Consider the following 17214-nt stretch of genomic DNA (forward strand, 5'->3'; position numbering starts at 1 on the left):
AGAAATAATTTAGGTTTCTTTGTTCTCATTGTAAGTACAACAACATGCTCTTGCAGAGACAGTTATAAAAAAACTCATTGGCTGTTGTTGTTCGGTGTTACAGACGCAGCACGAAGGCCTCTGCGAGCTGGAGCGCGTGCAGTGCGACGCCTGCCATGCCTTCCTGTTGCGCTCGGAGATGGAGCGGCACAACGAGAAGGAGTGCAAAGCTCGATTGCTTAACTGCAAATATTGCAAAGTCTCGTGCATCTTTAAAGACATTAAGGTGAGGTCGGTCCTCTCGGGCCTCGTGTCCCGTTACCAAAGGAACATCTTGACTTTTTTTGTTATCCAGGCGCACGATGAAGTGTGCCTTAAGTTCCCCCTGCAGTGCAAAGACTGTGGAAAAAAGAAGATCCCCAGAGAAAAGGTGAGAGGAAGCGCCAAAGGGCTGACATGATTTAACGTGTTCACGTCTATCGGAGTTAGCAAGCTCACACCCAGATCTTGATCTTTTACCGTTTCCAGTTCAATGATCACCTTCGAACCTGTGCCAAATCCAAGAGTGCCTGTCCCTTTAGGCCATTGGGCTGTAAGTTTGTGGTGAGTCTTTCACATGTCACAAATTAAGCACACCAATTTAAGATCCATTTTAAAATACAGACGCTTCCCTACTTACGAACATTCGACTTACGAACAACGGTACATACGAACATGTCTGCAAATTGCGTTTATGTCGAAAAATGTTCGTAAGTTCAATTTTGTATTGCGCGCCTTTTTCCGAGTAGTGCTTCTTTCCGCCGCTAATACCGACGCCTGGCGCTGTGAGAGCTCAGCTCACCTAGCATCCACCTTCCTCTGCCCAGTTTGTTGCAATGCGAAAGTGCGTGAACGTGGCTCCAGCGCGCAAAGAACCTTTTTCATTTTTATCATTAAATATCTCGTGCATCCATTATTCAATATAGTTGGTGAAAAGCGAAAGGCTTTTAGTGAGGGAGGTGCAAGGAAGAAGCAAGCCATTTCATTAGAAACGAGTGGCAATAATTAAGAAGCTTGATGCTCGTGAGAAAGTGTTGCACGGGAATACAACTTGAATCGTTCGACCATCAGTACCATTTATAAACATAAAGATCGAGCAGCAGGACGCAAATATTGAACGTTGCACAAAGTTTGCAAATCAATTGAATGATGCCATACAGTGCTACCACAACATTTATGATGAAAAGAAAGAAGAAAACTGTGCAATCGTTATTAGATAGCTTCTTTCGGCCAGTTTCTAGTAAATATCTCTCTCTAATGTATGTATACAGTACTGTATGTATTCTCTCCATTTTATTCAATGTTTTTTTCAGTACAAACCAATGCTGGTTACTTATACAAGCCTTAAACATACAAATGCACTCATATAAACCTTCAATATACTTATATAGGCCTTAAACATAAATTATAATACAAAATATAGCACTGAATCAACTTACAAACAAATTCAACTTATGAACAATCGCTCGGAACGTAACTCGTTTGTAAGTAGGGGAGCGTCTGTATCAGGATTAATCACGATCTGCTTTTGTTTTTGTTGAAGTAATAGTGTATAGTGTGTTTATTAGTGAGGAAAAAATAACTTGGTCGAGAATCTGTGATATCAGAATGACTTGTAAGAAGAGTCTCTGTAACCTTTTCTTCCAAATTTAGCTGGACAACGGCAAGCTGAGCGACCACGAGCAGAGCAACATCACGGAGCACCTGCGTTTGCTGCTGCCCGCCGTTCTGTCGCCAGCCTGGTCCGGAGCAGAAGCTCCCACCGTGTGGCAGGAGGACTCTGGTCTGAGCCTCTACAGGGCTCCTGAGGAAGGAGCCTCGTCGCATGTCGACTTGGACCAGAAGGTCAGTCTGACCGAAAGGTTTGCTTCTTCGATAACAAAGCATTACAACAAATGTCTTCAAAATCTGATTATTGTAATGATCTTCAATTTAAAAGTTTGCTTTCTACTGTTATATGGAACCTAAAAATAAGCAACAAAATAACTGTACAGACGCTCCCCTACTTACGAACGAGTTAGGTTCCGAGCGATTGTTCATAAGTTGAATTTGTTCCAAAGTTGATTCAGTGCTATATTTTGTATTATAATTTATCTTCAAGGCCTATATAAGTATATTGAAGGTTTATATAAGTGCATTTGTATGTTTAAGGCTTGTATAAGTAACCTGCATTGGTTTGTACTGAAAAAAACATTTAACGAACGATCGTCGAACGATTCAAGTTGTATGCCCGTGCAACGCTCACCATTTTCTCACCCGCATCAAGCTTCTTTATTATTGCCACTTTTGTTTCAAATGAAATGGCTTGCCTCTTCCTTGCACTACCACCCTCACTAGAAGCCTTTCGCTTTTCACCAACCATATTGAATAATGGATGCACGAGATATTTAATGATAAAAATGTTCTTTGCGTACTGGAGATACGTTCACGCAGTTATACACTGCAACGAACTGGGCAGAGGAAGGTGGATGCTGGGTGAGCTCTCACAGCGCCAGGCGCCGGTATTAGCGGCGGAAAGAAGCACTACAAGAAGTAGCCGAAAGAAGCCAGGCTCACAGAACAAAGAAAGTTGTAAAAACATTAAAGTAAAAAGTATAAAGTACAAAGTAAAGTAAAGTAAAGAGGCTGTAAAACACGAAAAACATAAGAATATACAGAGCTACTGTCACTGGCTTCCGCGTGACGGCACCATCTTGGGGAGAAAAAAAAACCTATGCGCAGACATGTTCGTATGTAACGTTCGTAACTCGAATGTTCGTAAGTAGGGGAGCGTCTGTACTCATCATATTACGATTTGAATGTTCTACTGGAACAATATATGACTTAACGTTGGTCAAATTTCAATCTTGATCTTTTACGATTTTTCGCCCAAACTATGACAATGTGTGACTTTTGACCATCGCTCATGACACACCATGGCAAATTAGTTGAGAAAACTTGACTACCCGCTCGCGATTGAACGATGACTTTTGGCCGTTCTGTCCAGGTGAGCACCTTGGCGAACATAGTGTGCGTTTTGAACCGCGAGGTGGAGCGAAACTCCGTCACGCTGGAGGCATTCTCCCACCAACGCCGGCTGGACCAGGAGAAGCTGGAGAACCTGAACAACAAGGTGCAACAGCTGGAGCGAGCGCTGGCCATGCGCGACTTCCAGCTGTCCGAGACGGAGCAGATGGTGCGGGAACTGCAATTCTGCACCTACGACGGGGTCTTTGTTTGGAGGATCTCGGACTTTGCGCGCCGGAGGGTCGACGCCGTGTCGAGTCGAACGCCCGCCATGTTCTCTCCAGGTGAGTGGAAACTTATTAGGAACTTCCTTTAACCTCCTAGGACTTGGCGTCCACGTGTGTGGACATCACATTTTTGGTTGTCACAAGACCACAATGTTAAATTTTGGACTACATGCGTGGACATCATTTTTTCAGAAATGACGTAAAAAGAGAATTCTTCGTTTTTACACTCATCAGGTCCCAATTAGCCTAAATCTCAAAGAGAAAATAAAAATCCATGCCTTGCAAGAGTCTGGGTCTTAGGAGGTTAAGGCTGCTTTCACAAGCAAGCCAAGCTTTGGTTTTGTAAATGAGTTTATTGAAAATAAAATGCGCAGCCACAACTACTTCCGAAGCTGTCCTCCACATACAGTAATACCTCGTTTATCGCAGTTAATAGGTTCCAAAACCTGCTGCAATAAGTGAATAACCGCGATGCAGGGAGCGTGTTTTTATAATAAGGCTTTTTTCTTTAAAAAAAGACCATGTCTAGTAAGGCTTTTTTTCTTTAAAAAAAGACCATGTATAGTAAGGCTTTTTTCTTTAAAAAAGACCATGTATAGTAAGGCTTTTTTCTTTAAAAAAGACCATGTATTGTAAGGCTTTAAAAAAAAAGAGCATGTATAGTAAGGCTTTCTTAAAAAATGACCATGTATAGTAAGGCTTTCTTAAAAAATGACCAGGTATAGTAAGGCTTAAAAAAAGACCATGTATAGTGAGGCTTTTTTCTATAAAAAAGACTATGTATAGTGAGGCTTTTTTCTTAAAAAAAAGACCATGTATAGTAAGGCTTTCTTAAAAAAATGACCATGTATAGTAAGGCTTTCTTAAAAAATGACCAGGTATAGTAAGGCTTAAAAAAAGACCATGTATAGTAAGGCTTTTTTCTTTTAAAAAAGACCATGTATTGTAAGGCTTTTTTCTTTAAAAAAAAAGACCATGTATAGTAAGGCTTTTTTCTTTAAAAAAGACCATGTATAGTGAGGCTTTTTTCTATAAAAAAGACTATGTATAGTGAGGCTTTTTTCTTAAAAAAAAGACCATGTATAGTAAGGCTTTCTTAAAAAAATGACCATGTATAGTAAGGCTTTAAAAAAGATCATGTATAGTAAGGCTTTTTTCTTAAAAGGCTGGGATTCGAAACCCAGTTGGGAAACATTTTCCCTTAGTTGTTTCTATATATTTATAGTCAAGACCTTCCAATAATGACAAATTAAGTGTGGCCCAAGTGGCGTAGAGGTTCGTTCACCTGACTGCCATGTGGGAGGCTGTGGTTCGAATCCCAGTTGGGAAACATTTTCCCTTAGTTGTTTCTATATATTTGTAGTCAAGACCTTCCAATAATGACAAATTAAGTGTGGCCCAAGTGGCGTAGAGGTTCGTTCACCTGACTGCCATGTGGGAGGCTGGGGTTCGAATCCCGCTCTCGTTTGACTGATCACTACACTATGTAGTTCAGTAAATGGATGATCCTTTTTTCATTAAAATAAAGACTTAGTCATTTTTTTCAGCAAAACAATTATGTTCCGGTCAGCCTTCGGCTGACCGGAAGACAGTTGGGGGAGGGGGGTCCTGGTGGTGTTCGACAGTCGGCCTTCGGCCGACTGCCGACACCATGCAGTCGTTGACTGGCGACACCGGGACGTGAACCCTCGACACCCACGTCGCAGGCAGGTGACTAACCCACTACACCACGAGGCGGCCTGCCTATACATGGTCATTTGGTGCTTTTATTTAAGGAAAGACTGAAGGACTTAGTCTTTTTTAATGGCAAAATGGTTCATCATCCACCGAGATTCGAACCCTGCCTGCCCACATGGCAGGCAGGTGACTAACCCACTACACCACGAGGCGGCCCGCCTATACATGGTCATTTGGTGCTTTTATTTAAGGAAAGACTGAAGGACTTAGTCTTTTTTAATGGCAAAATGGTTCATGATGATTCGAACCCTGCCTGCCCACACGACAGTCAGGTGAACGAACCTCTACACCATGAAGCGGCCACACTTTACTTGTCATTATTGGAAAGTCTTGACTACACAAGGTTGTTTCTATTTAAGGGAAAAATGATTACCAACTGGGATTTGAACCCTGTCTGCCCACATGGCAGGCAGGTAACAGAACCACTACACCATGAAGTGGCCACACTTTACCTCGACATTATTGGAAAGTGTTGACTACACATATATATATATATAGAAATAATTAAGGGAAAATGTTTCCCAACCGGGATCCGAACCACACCTGCCCACATGGCAGGCAGGTGAACAAACCTCTACGCCATGAAGTGGCCACACCTTACCTTGTCGTTTTTGGAAACCCTTGAGTACACACGGTTGCTTCTATTTAAGGGAAAATGACACATGAAAAGGATGGATTTTGGTGAGTAAAATATGGCTATATTCCTAAATAATATTTCAATTGTATGAGGTTATTATTGATGATTTTATGTGTCGAAGCTGTAGCTGCAGTAGAGGTTTTATAGCCATAAAATATTTTTTGAGGGTTGGATTGATCCCGACAGCTGAAGGCGTCGCTAGGAAATTCACGGACCGCCACTGATGTATAGTAAGGCTTTTTTTCTTTAAAAAAGACCATGTATAGTAAGGCTTAAAAAATGACCATGTATAGTAAGACTTTTTCGACCGAAAGTGAGCTGAAACCACTTCACCCGCCGCCCTCGGCTCAGTAGTTTGATTCCGCCCGAACGCGCTTGCCGTGTTCCCTTGTGTCCAAACCAACGAATCCCAAGGTTTGAGGGGAATGGTGCGAAAAGCTCCCTAAGGTGACCTCTTGTCTGCCGTCAGCTTTCTACTCCAGCAAGTACGGCTACAAAATGTGCCTGCGCCTGTACCTGAACGGCGACGGCACAGGGCGGGGCACGCACCTGTCGCTCTTCTTCGTGGTGATGAGGGGGCGCTGCGACGCACTGCTCAAGTGGCCCTTCAGCCAGAAGGTAAGGCGCTATCAGGAGGAGCTCCCAAATGGTCGATGACGATCCACTCTCTCCCTCAGGTGACGCTGATGCTGCTGGACCAGAACAACCGCGAGCACATTATCGACGCTTTCCGCCCGGACGTCTCGTCCACGTCCTTCCAGCGGCCGGCGGCCGAGATGAACATCGCCAGCGGCTGTCCGCTCTTCTGCCCGCTGGGGAAGCTGGCCGGGAAGAGTCCGTACCTGCGCGACGACACCATCTTCATTAAGGCCATCGTGGACTTGACGGGCTTGTGAGGTGAAGACTGTGTAAGTTTCCACCAAAATGCGACAGCCACACAGTATTTAACAAGATACACATACAGCTAATCAAAGGAAGCTGCTATATATTAGCATATGTTATATATTCAATTATCATATCATTATTACCATAATAATACAATTAATATATTATACTCTAATTTCTTGTACAAACTTAGACTTGCAAAAGCATTTGGAAGTTTTCTCAGCTGCATTGTGACAAATGCTGGCCTGAAATTGCACCACTGCTTAGTTTGAAAAAACAACAACTTATTTTTACTCTATGTAGAATATAGTTCTCATAAATATAATGTAAGATTCATTGTAAAATATTTTAAATATATTGACTACAGTGTAGCACTACGGTGTTCAATACAATATTCATTATTAGGATGTTTATACGTGAAATCCTCAATTCTAGGATTAATATTTAACAATGAAGGGAAAAAAATAACATTGAAAATTTTTGAAGAATCAAAAGAATTTTTTAATCAAAAGGTTGTGAATCCAACATCTTGATTTCATCGGGTACACATGCGCAAGACTTAGCTGTAGGTTTCCCATTCGTTTCTTAAGGGTAAAAATACATTGTAACAGTAACTTTTTGTATTGAGTCAATCAAGTATGCGCCAATCATAATTAGCACTCCGTGCAGTTAAAAAAAAGTGACCACACATGTAATCATTTTCTTTGTGTATTTTCCCTGTCATGATGTATCTGAACCTTGTTTTTAAACACATAAAAATGAAGTTGCTACTCCAAACCCCTAATGTGAGGGATGCCCACATTTTTTACATCTACAAATCAACACTTTTGGTGCACGTCTTTTGTACCCAGCCTAGTGATATTTCGACAACAAATAGGTATGCGCGGACCGTCGTTAGCACTCTGTCGGTAAAAAAAAAAAAAAATCACCTCACCTTTTGTTTGTATATTGCGCCCCTGCCACGTTGTGTCTGAGGCTCCATTGGGACGTTAAGAAAACACGGAGGAAAAACACTAAAATCTGCTTTTTTTTTGTATAAGAAACTAAGGTCTGACGAGAGTCCGCGTCAGGGCTTGCCGTTGAGGCCGCAGCCACGTTGGAGCCAATTGGACAAGAGGCCGACGCGGCGGCGGGTACGGGGGGCGTTGCGCGCCAGGCGCAGGGCCCGAGGGGATCGCCACACTTTGACGGTGGCGTCGTCGCTGGCCGACAGCAGCAGCTCCTGGTCGGCGGGGCTGAAGGCCACCGAGTTGACCACGTCGTCGTGGGCCAGCCGCGCCAGGCAGATGTTGTAGTGGCGGTCCCAGATGTAGCCGTGCTTGTCCTCGGCCCCGCTGGTGAGAGAGTGAGAGAGTGTGAGAGAGAGAGAGAGTGTGTGAGAGAGAGAGAGAGTGTGAGAGAAAGAGTGTGTGAGAGAGAGTGTGTGTGAGAGAGAGAGTGTGAGAGAGAGAGAGAGTGAGAGAGAGAGTGTGAGAGAGTGAGAGTGTGAGAGACAGAGAGTGTGAGAGAGAGAGTGTGTGAGAGAGAGAGTGTGAGAGTGAGAGTGTGAGAGTGAGAGTGTGAGAGAGAGTGTGAGAGAGAGTGAGAGAGAGAGTGAGAGAGTGTGAGAGAGAGAGTGTGAGAGAGAGTGTGAGAGAGAGAGTGTGTGAGAGAGAGTGTGTGAGTGTGAGAGAGTGTGAGAGAGTGTGAGTGTGAGAGAGTGAGTGTGAGAGTGTGTGAGTGAGTGAGAGTGTGAGAGAGTGTGAGTGAGAGAGAGAGAGTGTGAGTGAGTGAGAGTGTGAGTGAGTGAGAGTGTGAGTGAGTGAGAGAGTGTGAGTGAGTGTGTGTGAGTGTGAGAGTGCGAGCGTGAGTGAGTGTGAGTGAGAGAGTGTGTGAGTGAGAGAGTGTGTGAGTGTGAGTGAGAGAGTGTGTGAGTGTGAGTGAGAGAGTGTGTGAGTGAGAGAATGTGAGTGTGAGTGAGAGAGTGTGAGTGAGAGAGTGTGAGTGAGAGTGTGAGTGAGAGAGTGTGTGAGTGTGAGAGTGTGTGAGTGTGTGAGTGTGTGAGTGTGTGTGAGAGAGTGTGAGTGAGAGTGTGTGAGTGTGAGTGAGAGAGTGTGAGTGAGAGAGTGTGAGTGAGAGAGTGTGTGTGAGTGAGAGTGTGTGAGTGAGTGTGAGTGAGAGAGTGTGTGAGTGAGACAGTGAGTGTGTGTGTGAGTGAGAGAGTGTGAGTGTGAGTGAGAGAGTGTGTGAGTGAGAGTGTGTGAGTGTGTGAGTGAGAGAGTGTGTGAGTGAGAGAGTGTGTGAGTGAGTGTGAGTGAGTGTGTGTGAGTGAGTGTGTGTGTGAGTGTGTGAGAGTGAGTGTGAGTGTGTGTGAGAGAGTGTGTGAGTGAGTGTGTGAGTGTGAGTGAGTGAGAGTGAGTGAGAGTGAGTGTGAGAGAGTGTGCGTGAGAGTGAGTGTGAGTGAGAGAGTGTGTGAGTGTGAGAGTGTGTGAGTGTGAGAGTGAGTGTGAGTGAGAGAGTGTGTGAGTGAGAGAGTGTGTGAGTGAGTGTGAGAGTGTGTGAGTGAGAGAGTGTGTGAGTGTGAGTGAGTGTGAGTGAGTGTGAGTGAGAGAGTGTGTGAGTGAGAGTGTGTGAGTGAGTGTGTGAGTGAGTGTGAGTGAGTGTGTGTGTGAGAGAGTGTGTGAGTGAGTGTGAGTGCGTGAGAGAGTGTGTGAGTGAGTGTGAGTGAGAGTGTGAGTGAGTGTGTGAGTGAGTGTGTGAGAGTGAGTGAGTGTGAGTGAGTGTGAGTGAGTGTGAGTGAGTGTGAGTGAGTGTGAGTGAGTGTGAGTGAGTGTGAGTGAGTGTGAGTGTGAGTGAGTGTGAGTGAGTGTGAGAGAGTGTGAGAGAGTGTGAGAGAGTGTGAGAGAGTGTGAGTGAGTGTGAGTGAGTGTGAGAGAGTGTGAGTGAGAGTGAGAGTGTGAGTGAGTGTGAGTGTCAGTGTCAGTGTGTGTGTGTGTGAGTGTGTCAGTGTGTGAGTGTGTGTGTGTGTGTGAGAGAGTGTGAGAGTGTGTGTGTGAGTGAGAGAGATTAGCTTTAGTTTCCCACCCGTTCAAATTCCATTTTTTCACCTAGCATATGCTGTCGAGATATTACCCTTTCGTAAAACTAATCAGATTTCAAATGATTTAAAATTTGAGCAGAAAATGTTGGAAGTGAACTTTTTTTTTCAGATTAAGATTTAAAAAAATACATTTAAAAAGAAATAAAAAAAATTAAAATTACAACTCGTTAGAAAGTTTTTTTCCGCAAGAAAATCAAAATACCCTAAAATTAAGAAAAAGTAACTTTAAAAAAAATATATAACGTATTTTCTCACATATAAGCCGTATTTGGAACAAAAAAAGATGACTGATTCAAGGGTACGGCTTATATGCGCACAAGACTTGCTATACTCTTTAATTAAGAAAAAGTAACTAAAATTAAGAAAAAGTAACTTTTAAAAAAATACCATATTTTCTCGCATATAAGCCATATTTGTAACAAAAAAAAGATGACTCAATCAAGGGTACGGCTTATACGCGCACAAAACTTGCTATACTCTTTAATTAAGAAAAAGTATCTTTAAAAAATATATATACCAAGCCGTATTTGTAACAAAAAAAGATAACTGAATCAAGGGTATAGCTTATATGCGCACAAGACTTGCTATACTCTTTAATTAAGAAAAAGTAACTTAAAAAATGTACCGTATTTTCTCACATATAAGCTGTATTTGTAACAAAAAAGAAAAGATGACTGAATCAAGGGTACGGCTTATGTGCACAAGACTTGCTATACTCTTTATCACCAGTAGGTGTTGGCAAATTAACTTTCATAAAGGGCGAACGAGCCGAACAATCCGTTTTTTGGGCGGGTGACCCACCTGGCGACAAAGTCCCTGCTGACGTCCAGAAAGATGAAGAAGCACTCGTCGTTGGGCGTGAAGGCGCGGTGGGCGCGGAGGCTGCGGCGCTCTTCCCGCAGACTCTTCAGGTCGATCACGTGGAGGTCGATCTCCTCGGCGATGGGGGGTGGAGACATGGGGTCGGAAATGATGCAGCCCGTCGGCCACGCCCGGCTGTTCACGTAGAGGTACCTGATTGGGCCCGCCGTCAGGTCGCGCGGCGATCGAGCGGACTCTCGGTCCGACGGGTTATACCGACCGGTTGTCCGGCGAGAGGCCCATCCCGATGATGTGCCCGTGGATGTCGATGACGTGGTCCAGCGAGTCGAAGAACTCGTCGTCGCTGCGTTCTTCTCCCAGCACGGGTCCGCAGGTGGTCATCTGATCTGGCTTGATTCGCTTAATGCCTGTAGCCCAAGCGACCCCTCGCCTTCAAATGGCTGCTTCCACGGCGGCGGCGCAACCGACGGACTTACCGATCTGGTGAGGCGAGTACGTGAGACTGCCGGTGGTGAACAATAAGTAAGTCTTGTCCTCTCCTTCGCCCAACTCGGAGGTCTCCGTCCCGTCGGAATCGGGCGCTTTGGTGTGGGCGCGCCCCATCATCTGCGCCACTTGTCGCTCCACGGCCACCTGCCCGGGCTCCAACTTCAAACACGGACAAAGAGTCAACATCTGTCAGCGGGCTTTAACGGGTTGTGCTACTCTGTCCAATTTTGCCATTGGCACCATAACCTCAAAAACGCCAAGTATGTGGGCCAGACCATTTTAGATATAATATTTAGATTTTTTTTTTTATATAAATTGATTAAAAGAACTAGATTAAAATCCCTGAATATTAAGTTTTTTATAGATCTAAAACAATGTATTATTTTAGCTTTTTTTTAAAATATTTTTAGATTTTACAAAATGATTTTTGAACTAAAAACAGAAAAAATGCATTAAAAAATTACAATTATTGATTTAAAAGGGAAAATCAGGAAATTTAATATACATCTATACTCTTCATTTTAATTTGATCCTAAAACAGAAAGTCGGCACTCACGATTTACTTTCCCGGGCCACACAAAATGATGCGGCGGGCCAGATTTCGCCCCCGGGCCGCCACTTTGACACATGTGCTGTAATGTGTTCAAATTAAGACTGTGGCATTATCTCGACATATCGCAATATTTTACAACCCAATTGATTATTGATAAGATCCTGCCATGTATCGCTACTATAATTTGACACACTGGCCATACTATGGACGCTGTAGACTCCTTTTTTTGAATGACATTATTACCAGAGCAGCCAAATATCCAAAAGGATTTACCAGTGACGCGTAAAAAAATTAAAGCTCGATATTATCAAATTTTCTAAGGCTTTTTAAATAGTTTCATTTTTTCAATAGTTAATTCTTGGGAAGAAATACATTTAAAAAAAAAAAACAGGAAATCAACTATTACAGTAATCCCTCGAATATCGTGGTTAATGTCGGAGACATGGCCGCAATAATCGAAAAATTGCAAAGTAGGGTCACCCTTATTATAATTTTTTTTCAGTGCCGAGTCCTAGTAGCACGAGTGGCTTCCACTTACGAGTTTCAGCGTGGATTTTCACATTTGTATGAAAAAGAATGATAATAAAATTAAAAAACTATATGGCAACCAACCCCGTTCCCCCTTATTTGTACTTTGTCTCACCTGCTTCAAATGCTCCAGGTCGGAGACGGCGGACGTGCCACGACACCTGCCGTCTCTCAGGCCAGTCTCGTCTTCTTCGTCCTCGCTCTCAGACGTTCCCAAGTCGAAGAGGAGCGGGCGGTGCGGTTCCTGTTGCGGCCGCTGGCGCAGGCCTTGCTCCCTGCGGGCCTTAGACTGGGCGTCGTAGTCTAGCAGCAGGTCGGGGTCGTCGTGACGCCGGCAGTGGGCCACCATGACGGTGCGGATGGTGCTGGCGTTGATGTTCTGGATCTTAAAAAGGCGCTTCACCACGTTGACGTTCTCGGACTCCAGGTCCTGTGCGACATGAACCAAGACTCAACATTGCGAGGAAACCGGAAATTGGTGGTCTCCCGTTTTGGTATCTGGTCAAATGTGTTGGGGAAAAGTCTTTCGAAACCATTCACGTCCAACTTATTTTTATGTAACGTATTCCCGGTTTCATTCTGTATGTCTGCCCAATAGGCTGCCAAAATTAATGCACTAATGAATTGACAGTTTTCTGATAAATCATATATAGAGATTAAAATTTGTCCAAATCTTCTTCATAACCTTGTATTTTTATTTAATAGAGTAGAGGGAAAACAGGCGCCCGGTGAACAAGTAGTTAGCATGTCGGCCTCACAGTTTTAGGGTCGCGTGTTCAATCCCAGGTTGGTCCTCTCTTGCATGTTCTCCTCTTTACTTTAGTGCTGAATAAGGTTTAACAAATAAATAATGTACCTTTATGTTCATTTTGTGTACTTATTTTCTCAAAGTCATAACAAAAATTGCAACAATCGTCCTAAAATGCAGTACAGTAATCCCTCAAATATCGCGGCTTCAACTTTCACAGATTTTTTTTTTTCTGGGGAAAGTTTTTTTGTTTTTTGTTTTTATGTATGTATTTATTTTAAGTTCATAAAAATGTGAAAATCCACGCTGAAACTCGCAAGCGGAAAAAAAAGTAGTTATAATAGAAGTGATCCTACTTTGGGGTTTTTCATTTACATGTCTGGTCTACATTAACCGCGATATTCGAGGGATTACTGGGATTAATCGGGATCGAATCGTGATACGAATCGGATCGCCAGATATGAGGCAATACAAACCCCTAGTAAATAGTCTATTCTTTTATGTATTTACATTAAAAAATAAAAGTAACCATTCTCAAATGTACTTTTTTCTCATATCTAGATTTAAATGTATAATTTTGGATGAAAAACTGGGAGGGGGGGAACCCTAAACATTGTGTTTTGAAGTGTGCGGCACCCGCAAACTCACCTGAAAGGCTTTATTGAGCCAGAGCACGGAGCAGGAGGTCATGTTGCCGATCCAGTGCAGGTTTCCCGAGATCAGGTGAGTCTCGTTGAGCCAGCAGCCGAACACGTCGTACGGCTTGTTCCTCACCCGAGACAGCAGGGTGTAGTTTTCTGTGTCATTGAAATGGGACAAAACGTCTTATTTTCATTCTCATAATATTCTTTCTTTAGACAAGTCATACGTTGTAATATTTCGAGACAAATCTTACTACAACGAGATTGAATTCGAACTATTGCGAGATTAAAATCGATATGAGATACATTAAATCATGGATTGTACTATTACTAGATTCAAGTCGTAATATTATGAGATTAAAGTCATTTTGTTGCCTATTTTTATGCAACATCCACCGGAAACCAATGGAAGCCCGCAAGTCAGTATTTTGCGGCTTCCTGCTTGACATCTAAGAGCGTATTCTTCCTGTCTTTTTAAAATTATTTGGACTTTGAAAACCCTCCCAGTACTATTTATTTAACTCCCGAATGTAGACACTGCCCCCTAGCGCACAGTGAAATAATGTAATGCAGTGTTTCCCAACCTTTTTTGAGCACTTTTTGCATTGAAAAAAAATCTCAAGGGACACCACCATCTGAAAATATTTTAATTTAAAACTATGGCGCCTATATTAATAAGTCATTCTCATCAAAGTTTAATCAGCAGGAATCACATAAACCTCCATAATGATTCCAAAATCCACTTTTTCACACTAACCTAATGTCACCAAAAGTTGATGTCTGCGGACCCTGAACAACTTCCAGTTCGAGTGATGCAAAAATAAGTAATGTAATGTTTTCGATCACATAATTTTGATTTTTCTCCAAATATTACTTAAATCTCCTTACGCAAACAGATTTGACGTCGCCAAAAGTTGCTGCCCTAGAAACCAAACAACTTCTGGTTCATGTTAGATAAAAATAAGCAACAAAATGACTGTTTCACAACTTGAATCTTCTATTAGTATAATCTATAATTTAACGTTCATCATATTTTGATTTGAACCTTGTAATAGTTCAATTCTAATCTCGTTATATTCATATTATTTTTTCTCTCTGAATATGACATTGTATGACTTCTTGCAATTTTGGGAAACACTGCTCTAATGGTGACTTGCCTGTTTTTCTTCCTGATTTCATGTTTGTATTATTGTTCTTAGACTAGCAACTTTTAATATATATTTGGCAGATCCAAACCACGATGTGGTCAATCAGCTGTCAGGCTCTTTAACAAAACAAATGGCTGAGTGTTAAGACCTACCGTATGTATACATGTACATCTGTGTATGTATATATAGGTTTATAAATAGGTATGTATGTGTATGTATACATGTACATCTATGTGTATGTATATATACGTTTATAAATAGGTATGTATGTGTATGTATGCGTGTATATATATATACATATACACATATACATACATGTATGTGTATATGTATATATGTCTATGTATATATGTGTATATATATATGTATATGAATATATATGTGTGTGTGTATGTATATATGTGTGTATGTATATATATATATACACATATATATACACACATATACATGTATGTGTATGTGTATATATATATATATATATACACATACATGTATACATATATGTATGTATATATGTATATATATATATATATATGTATATATACTTCAGCAACACAATTATTTATTTATATATTTATTCATGTATTTATTTTATTTATTAACTTATTACCTATCTATTTATGTCTAAAATGCCTTTCCTATATCTGCATTCTCACCCTCTTGCTACTGTAACAACGAAATTTCCTGAATGCAGGATGAATAAAGTTATCCAATCCAAAAAGTGGCAAGATTCTACTGTACCTTTATATTGTCTTTTATTTTATTTGTCTTATGTTGTTGTTCCCCTTCCTCTTTTGTCCCGATTTGAAGGATATTGCACTGCTATTTCTGGTATTAACCACTGACATAATTATCCTGGTTTACGTCCCCCTGCCACAGCTCACAGCGTAAAAAAAATTGCCAATCTAGCGACAGTAACTGAGTGGGGCGTGGCTTTTACGAAAGATCTGCTGACTGACGTAGTCGCACGTGTGCCTACCCAGACTGAGGACGGCGATTTCCCCCGAGCAGGAGTGGTGCAGTCCCAAGTAGACCCCGGAAACCAGCAGGAGGGTGTCGTCGGCGTTGAACTGGGAGAACTGCGTGTAGCCCCAGTTGAAGTGACGCATACTGGAGCTGTGCACCAGAGAGATGTTGCCATCGTGCCGTTCCGTGTCCCAGAGCTAAAGAGAGAGAAATTCTGGAACATTTTCACAATTCCTGACCGAGTTTCCGCTAAAGCGGGGCTTTACCTTGACGGTGCAATCTTTGGAGCAGGAGGAGAAGCGGTGTCCCTGGTGGGAGAAGGCCAAATGGAGCACCTGGTCGCTGTGCTCCCTCAACGTTTGAACTTCAACACACGGGATGCAGTCAAAGAGCCGGCGGAACTCCTTGTACCACGAGACGGCCGCTGCGTGAGCGTAGACGTACGGTTGAGTAAGTCACCACCGCACGGAGGAGGAACTGCGGTATCCCGCGAGAGCCCCACCTGGGTGTCGGGGAACAGTGCGCGGGATGCGGTAGTAAGAGTAGAAGAGCGCACGCCATAAGAATTCATCCCTGGATACAGCCAGCCATTGGCGGCAGGTGAGGCCCGCTCTCAGCACAGCATCGTGGGGCAGATACTGGAAGATCTCCAACACCAGAATGTCTGGCAGAAATGGGCCACACTCCATCCTAACATCCTGGACGGACGGATTTGGGCACATTCGGATGCGTTATTAAATCATTGGCTGCCATTGACGGTGAAAGACATTCTATCAATCCATCACGGTCGAATTGGATTGAACATCTGTTGCTGTCAATGGGAGTTACACATCAATGGCAGTTCTCCCAGTGGAATTGGGTTTAAAGTCTATAATTGCCGACACCTGGAATGACTTCAACGCGCTTTAATCTTATATTAATGATATAGATTAATATTAATGATAGAAGTTAGTTTCATGGGATTAGTGTTTCAACTCAGAAACAAGGTTGAGCGTTTCAAAGCCCGTTTTAGGATTTTTTTTTGTGCGTATTAACCATGACAGTGTTGCAGAACAACTCTTTCTTTATTTATTTACTCGTGAAATTTCCACACGCCAATCCATTCATCTACAAACCTTCCCATTTCCTTCCTTTCTAGCATTCTTGTATCCCCCCCACTTATTTCATCCCTTCCTTTAACCATCTCATGTCGTGCGTCCTTCCTAGCTATAGCAGGGACGCCATTCATCAAGGATGACCTAACATGGTAAATGCAGATGAAAGGTGCTGACAACCCAATGCTAGCCTCCAAATTGACTTCACCTAGAAAAAAAGCCGCAAATTCGACTGCGTTCAAGCCAAAACACTGGAGATAACGCTGTTTTTACGCGAGCACAACTTGTTGCTAACCTTGCTAGCCACCTAGCTAGTTTGTCGCTGACTGACTTTTCGTCTTCAAGCGCGAGTTTAATATTTTTTTTCTTTTTGACAAATAAATAACGAGTTGAAAAAACGCCGTCTTTTCCCGATGACTTGTTAGACTAACTGCACGGTGATTTATAAAACCCTACCTGCTGGATCGAAGTGTGCAACTGGGCCTGGAAAATGACAACAGACCGCAGCTGAACGACACGGAAGTACTAATCGAATACAGAATGTAGAGTCGCATCCTAGATATTCTATATAAAAGACTAGATTTATAAAAGCCGGGATCGGAAGCGCAATTAAGCGGCGGCCATCTTGGGTCGGTG

At 42.6% G+C, this 17214-nt stretch overlaps 2 protein-coding genes across 3 annotated transcripts in view; one reads left to right on the forward strand and one right to left on the reverse strand.

The window, feature by feature from the left end:
• Positions 1 to 7287, forward strand: part of traf2b (Tnf receptor-associated factor 2b) — a 13496-nt gene extending 6209 nt beyond the window's left edge. For both annotated transcript variants that reach the window (XM_077622002.1, XM_077622003.1), the window contains exons 5-11: positions 104 to 265; positions 335 to 409; positions 508 to 582; positions 1672 to 1863; positions 3005 to 3308; positions 6095 to 6243; positions 6303 to 7287. In XM_077622002.1, coding sequence (XP_077478128.1) covers positions 104 to 265; positions 335 to 409; positions 508 to 582; positions 1672 to 1863; positions 3005 to 3308; positions 6095 to 6243; positions 6303 to 6521 — 1176 coding nt within the window. In that variant the 3' untranslated portion in view covers positions 6522 to 7287. The remainder of the gene's footprint in view (positions 1 to 103; positions 266 to 334; positions 410 to 507; positions 583 to 1671; positions 1864 to 3004; positions 3309 to 6094; positions 6244 to 6302) is intronic.
• Positions 6795 to 17144, reverse strand: fbxw5 (F-box and WD repeat domain containing 5). Its single transcript, XM_077622001.1, has 10 exons — positions 17035 to 17144; positions 15987 to 16182; positions 15751 to 15908; positions 15498 to 15681; positions 13378 to 13526; positions 12097 to 12411; positions 10888 to 11059; positions 10671 to 10818; positions 10391 to 10603; positions 6795 to 7844 (listed from the first exon to the last, which is right to left on the reverse strand). Exons 2-10 carry the CDS (start codon positions 16171 to 16173, stop codon positions 7577 to 7579), a joined length of 1794 nt encoding a protein of 597 aa, XP_077478127.1. The 5' UTR covers positions 16174 to 16182; positions 17035 to 17144; the 3' UTR covers positions 6795 to 7576.
• Between the last annotated feature and the right edge of the window lie 70 nt (positions 17145 to 17214).

The sequence above is a fragment of the Stigmatopora argus genome, chromosome 16, assembly GCF_051989625.1.
Source record: "Stigmatopora argus isolate UIUO_Sarg chromosome 16, RoL_Sarg_1.0, whole genome shotgun sequence".
Taxonomy (NCBI): Eukaryota; Metazoa; Chordata; class Actinopteri; order Syngnathiformes; family Syngnathidae; genus Stigmatopora; species Stigmatopora argus.